The sequence below is a fragment of the Octodon degus genome, unplaced genomic scaffold, assembly GCF_000260255.1.
Source record: "Octodon degus isolate 3935 unplaced genomic scaffold, OctDeg1.0 scaffold00010, whole genome shotgun sequence".
In the NCBI taxonomy this organism is placed as follows: domain Eukaryota; kingdom Metazoa; phylum Chordata; class Mammalia; order Rodentia; family Octodontidae; genus Octodon; species Octodon degus.
This window is the reverse complement of record NW_004524586.1, coordinates 7,978,098-7,984,377: the sequence shown is the minus strand read 5'-3', so window position 1 is coordinate 7,984,377 and position 6,280 is coordinate 7,978,098. Positions and strand designations below refer to the sequence as shown.

Genomic DNA, 6,280 nt, shown 5'->3' with positions numbered 1-6,280 from the left:
GTATGTGTGTGGCCAGCTCAGCCCACCAGGGGGCAGGGCTGGCTGGCATGTGGTGCTGGGGGATTGAACCGTGGTCCCTGTGCTTTGCTAAGCTTCTTCTAAGTAGGTGCTTTAGACCACTGAGCCATCTCACCAGCCCGAAACAATGTACTTTTGAAATTTAGAGGTAATTCCAGTACTCAGGAGGCTAAGGCAGGAGAAACACCTGGAATTCAAGACCAGCTTGGGCTACATAGTGAATTCAAGGATGGCCTGAACTGCAGAGTAGGACCCAGTCTCAAGAAAAAAGAATTAAGACATTTTATGTACATGTATGAACTTCCAAGATAAATGTAATGAATATGTGCTGAAATCATTTACTAATAAAAAAAGTATGAAACCAGAACTGGGATAATAGAGAAATTATGGGTGACTGCTAAGATGCATAAGATTTAGTTTGGGGTAATAAATTGGTCTGGAATTCAATAGCGGAAATCAGTGTGCAAGTTTAAAAATATACAGTAAGTCCTAACTTGCGAACAAGTTGTTTCAGGAGGACATTCATAAATTAGATTCATTTGTAAGTCTGACAAAGTGAGTCTTATATACCTTTGATATTGATGTGCAATGTAAAGCATAAAAAAAACCCAAAAAAGTACTGTAAGTAAGCTATTTTTGCTTTTAAGCACAGTAAACGCACAGCAGCACAACTATGGCAATGTCCAACAGACCTGTGAGCTACTGCCACTATCTATCCACATCTGTGAATGTTCCTAGTACAAGATCCATTCCTATTGGAGAAGTTTACAACTCAAATGTTTGAAATCAGAGACCTAACTGTACTAGCCGGGTATGGGGCACATGCCTGTAATTCCAGCACTGAGAGACCAAGATAGGAGGATCTTAAATTCGAGGTTATTCTGGAGGTTGGGAAACAGACCCAGTCTTGAAGTAAAATTTAGAAGGTTGGAATTGTGCCTCAGTAATGGAGTACTTTCCTGACATGTGTGAAATCCTGGGTTTAGTCCGCAGTATCCAAACTTAAACCAAAAAAAGGAACAGAACTAATACCTGTTAGCTCCTGAAGCAGTTTGGGCAGTAATGAGATGAGAACTAAGTGAGATTATGCATAGTTCTTATCATTTGTATTGTTACTATTTATGTTTGCTATAGGGAATCTGTTGAATTATGAGTGTTTCCTCAGATTCTGCTAGGGTTATTATGTAACGTACAGTACATTCAATGAATCTTAACACCCTTTTGTTGTTTGTTTTTTGAGACAGGGTCTTGCTTTGTAGCCAAGACTGGCCTTAAAGTAAATTAATTAAGGGCTGGTCAGATAGCTCAGTGAACTCAAGCGCTTGCTTAGGCAGGAGTGGGGGGGGGGATTGTTGATCCGGTGTGTGCCGATCCTGACCCCAGGGTGCGCTGAGATATTGATTGACACTGGGCATGGTGGCATGCACCTGTAATCCCATCGCTTGGGAGGCTGAAAACAGGCAGATCACTATGAGTCCGATCTACATAGTGAGACCATGTAGACCCTGTACCAAATACATTACCAGAGAGAGCGAGAGAGAGAGAGAGAGCGAGCAAATGCTAGGATGAGGGTATCTAACCAGAGAGAGGAAAGTGCTACTGTTGACCATATGCCATGGATCAGACACTGCTAAGAACTCTGTGCATTTTCTCATTTAATCTTCACAACTGAGTAAGGTAGGTATTGTCTCAGTTTACTAATGTAGACAGTGAGGCTCTAGAGCAGTGTCCAACAAAATTTTTCACAAAGATAGAAATGGTCTATAAAACTGTACTATCAAATACAGTATTCACTGGCTACATGTGGGCGTTGACCATTTGAACATGTGGCTAAGTAACTGAGGGACTGAAGTTTTAATTTTAATTAATTACAATTTAAATTTCTTTAATGTAGTTAGTGCAGGGTCTCACTACACAGATTGGACTCAGTGATCCTCCTGTTTTCAGCTTCCCAAGTACTAGGATTACAGGAGTGCACCACTATGCCCAGTCTCAGTTGCCATCTCAGTGTGCCCCTGGGGCAGGGGTGGCACGGCCCACCCAGGGATCGAATCCCAGTCCCTGTGTCTGCCTAATCAGGCGCTTTAATCTGCTGAGCTATCTGGCAGGCCCTTACAATTTAAATTTAAATAGCCACATCTGCTTTGTGGTACTGTTTCACATGGCCTCACTTAAGAAGGGTAAAGTAGCGTACCTAGGGTCACACAGAGGTAGGTTTAAATCCAGGCCTGGTGGACCACAAAATAAGATAATAATTTTATTCTGCAGTATTCTGCAAGGCTGAGTGAGGCTTTAGTTTTGCTCATCGTATCAGGTAGAACATGACTGCATGACCATACAGAGAGCAGTAAAAAGTAGGCAAAGATTGAAGACACGAAGTTACAGGAAACAGAGTTTGAAAGGGAGGAGAAAACGTACAGAATACATTATCTCATGATATCTGATTTTCAGCTGTTTTTTCTTCTCGTTAGAGTTGGGCATTGAGTGACCCCAGAGCTATTTCTAGACTAATTTGAAAACCTCTAAAAGATTGCTCCATTGTCTACATTCTCAGGAAGATAACTGATAAATGAGAAGAAAGGGGTTGTGTTTCATACATCTAGCTTGATGTTTTTGTTGTTCCCTTAACAACAGATGCAGATAGGGACATGATTACCCGTGTTTATAGGCACATGTCTTAGTTACTTTTCTCATTGCTGAGACGAAATACCTGACACTTTAAGTTAAAGGAGGAAAGCTTTATTTAGCTCACAGTTTGTAGAGGTTTCAGTTCATAGTTGACTGGCTCTAAGACTGGGTGACTTGGCAGAAGGGCATCACAGAGAAAAAAGTAGTTCATGGCAGGCAGAGGGCAGTAAGCAACTAGGAATGACCCTCTTTCTGTTCCTTATGTCTTATCCAGGCACCCTCCCTTAGGGCAGGTGACACTCACACTCTTAATCCTAGCATTGCATCCTCGACCCTAGCATCACACACCCTAGTCCAGCCATCTCCCAAAAGCCCCACCTATGACTGCGTAAGGGTTTGGGGGGTACATCTAGATATAAGCTGTAAGGGCACATAAAGCTCACAAATGTGAGCTCCTTTGAATGATTTTGTGTTCATGGCATCACTTGTATTTTCAATTTGGAATATTTTCAAATAATTTATAGCACTTTACATTTAACAAAATACATGAAAAGCTGTTCTTTTTCTGGTGTAAAAGGAAAGTGATTCTATCTTCATTTTATATCTAACAAAATAGGCTCAACATATGCCCCCAGAGCCAATACTTGAGTTTAGGTCTGCTCTGCCTTTTAGAGGACTCAGATGATTTATTTCCAATTCTGTTTATTATAGTTTCAAAGTAGAAAATGGACCCAAAAATGCATAGGCTTATTTCTAGTATACAAAAATAAGTAAAAAATTAATATGAATGTAAAACAAAAGAAATTAGAAGCAAATATCTATACGTTATTTTGTTATGAGAGTCAAGATAAGTCGTTTTCTTCACATTAAGCTTGTGTTGGTGTGCCAGAAAGAAAGTCAGAAAATTTTTTAAGTCAGAATAGGTATGATACCCCGGTCTGCTCTCAGCAAACTCATGGTCTAATTGAGATGACAGAACTACAGTTTAAGGCAAGATGTAATTCACAGCTAGTACAGTGCTTCGTGTTATCTCTCTGCTTCACAAACCTACACAAGGTAAGGGCTTCTTCGAGTGTCATAGGTAAGGTATCCAAGACTCAGTGATGAGGTAATCTGTTCAAGTCACAGCAAGTGACAGAACTAGGAATGGAATCCAGTCATTTGATATGACACCAGAACCTGTCCTTCTTATAGTATGCCATGCTGCCTCTCTACATACTGTAACAGTAACGTACTTTCAGGTTAAGAGGGAGGATAAAGTTTAGAGTCAGAAAAGAGGCAGGATCTGAGCTGGTCATTCAACGTGAGTATGATTTTCATAGGGCAGGAGAACAGTTTAAGCAGTGATAAAAGTCTGCACACTTGCTTTGGGTGACATTTTCTGGTTGGAAGGGGACAAGAGAAAGTATAAACTCCCCGTTTATACTTTGTGCTTTTTCTGCAGGGAGGTGCTGGCCAGTGAAGCAATTCTTAATATTCCTGAGAAGTCTGACTGGAGGCAGTGTCGGATCAGCAAAGAAGAAGAGGAGACCCTGGCTCACCGCTTTCGGAAGGATTTTGAGCCCTTTGACTTCACTCTAGATGACTAAAAGGGAAGAACACTTTGTGAACTTTGAAAGAAATTGTTCCTCCGTGCTTTTAATGGAATTGCAGTCTCTCTTGGGGACCGTTCACTGCCTCTTTTTCATGCATTCCCATGGAACCTACCTGCAGCAAGAGGCCTAGGATTGAATTTTTTTTTTTTTTTTTTTTTTAGGAAAGTCATTCTAGGATAAAAATTCTATGCTAAAAGCATGTCTGTCATTCAGCACTAAGAACAGCTTATGTCTATCTACATTTTCAAAAACTTAAGCTGTTGAAATCTAAATTTTTCCCTTTTTTTTGGTCTTTTGAGACAGAGTCTCACTATGTAATATAGGTTGTCCTTGAATTCATTATGTAAAACTGGCTGGCCTTGAACTGGTCTTCCTGCCTCAGCCTCCTGAGTACTGAGAGTACAGGTGTGAGCCACCAGAGATGGCTCCAAATTGTTTTTAAAAGTTGAGAAGTCTCCTGTGTTCATGTTGCTTGTGACCACTGAAATGAAGTATTGTGGGAAACAGGAAGGCTGGAGCCTTCTCCGGGTAACCAGGATAGAGAAGGGACCAGCGGCATTTACTCTTTTTCCCTTACAGCATCATCTTATATAAGAGCCCATCCAGTCCTTCAGATACTTATGTACCAGGTATTTTTCTGAGCTTGATGAATGAAAATTTAAAAGAAAAGATGACTTCTTCTGCTTTTAATAAATTGTTTTAGATGTCTAACAGATGTGTCCCGTGTACTGTTGGTCCCAAACTCATGGAGACCTGTGTTGTGATAGGGCTTCAGGGATCATCCAAATATAGGCCATAAACGAAATTAAAATAAGATAGGGTGATTCTTTTGTGCTCAGTGATCTTGCCTGTGGGTTTCCTACTTTTCCTCCAGTCTCTTTCTTTGCCTTTTGAGTGAGCAGCTACAAGCTGGGCTGCAGAAGTTTGGTGGGCTGTCCATTGAATAAATGTCCAGGATCGCGCTTCTGAGACCTGAGGATGGCATCATCGCTGTATCAGCTGTGCAAGTCCCTTTGTAGAGCTCCTGACTCCACACACCTGTGTCCAAGATAGCCACTGTAAAGTATGAGCTTATGAAAATTTCACTTCAGAAAAGCCTATTTGTCACAGTAAGGTCTCGATTGTAGAAATGGGTCATCAAGTATGCCCTGTTTTGTTACCATTTTATTAAAAGGCTTAGCTGGTCAACTTGCCCGAGTGAAATCCATGAAAACAAACTGAAAGGTGAGGTAGATAATCTTCAACATGGTGGCCCTTTGGTCAAAATGTCAAATATGTTTGCTACAGTGATTAACGTGTCACTGTAAGCTCTGGCCTAGTGATATCACAGTCGGTGCATGCCAGGGGAGAAAGAATCAGGCCTCAAGTTAGTCCAGTGTAATGTAGCCATCTTTAAATTAATGATTGCTGCTATCATCCAGTGCAGCCCTGACTGCAAACTTGGTTATTGTTTTCAATTCAGTAGATAGCTTATATGCCCTGGAAACTGAGTGCATTCCCAAAAAACTTATTGGAAATGGTGTAATCTGGCTCATTTCTACTTAATTGGGCAAAAGGTAGGCATCCACTCTGAAACTCACAAATGTGTCCTTGGAAAGCATGGAAACTGGAATATTGTGCATGGTGTAGTTTACATATCTGACATCCCTCTAAAGGATCCAAACTCAACTACAGGAACCAGTAAAGATCCTGAGCAGTGGGAAAATACCCAAAGAAGTGACTGACAGTGCCAATCAGATTATTAAAATGAAAGGTTATACTTTGCTGGCCCATTGCTCTATCTGTACTTGATTTAATAGAAAATATTTTGATGATGATAAGAACATTCATTTTATACCATAATTAAGGACCTTTATGGACTAAAGAAGTACACTATTCCTCAATGTCCCATGTATTCCAGGAGAAAATGGTATAGCAGACCTTATAAAGATAAAGCTGACTCTGAAGGGGAGCCTATTTTTATCTAAAGTGCAGAAACACTGGGGAATTCAGAAGTGCAAGCTCCAAACCCATCAGTCTTAAGTTGATCTGAAGTAAAG

General features: G+C 40.7%; 1 protein-coding gene across 2 annotated transcripts in view; it reads left to right on the top strand.

Annotated features, from left to right (window-relative positions):
- Positions 1 to 4,589, top strand: part of Cwf19l1 (CWF19 like 1, cell cycle control (S. pombe)) — a 32,569-nt gene extending 27,980 nt beyond the window's left edge. For both annotated transcript variants that reach the window (XM_004625548.3, XM_023709084.1), the window contains one exon: positions 4,091 to 4,589. In XM_004625548.3, coding sequence (XP_004625605.1) covers positions 4,091 to 4,235 — 145 coding nt within the window. In that variant the 3' untranslated portion in view covers positions 4,236 to 4,589. The remainder of the gene's footprint in view (positions 1 to 4,090) is intronic.
- The last annotated feature ends 1,691 nt before the right edge of the window (positions 4,590 to 6,280 follow it).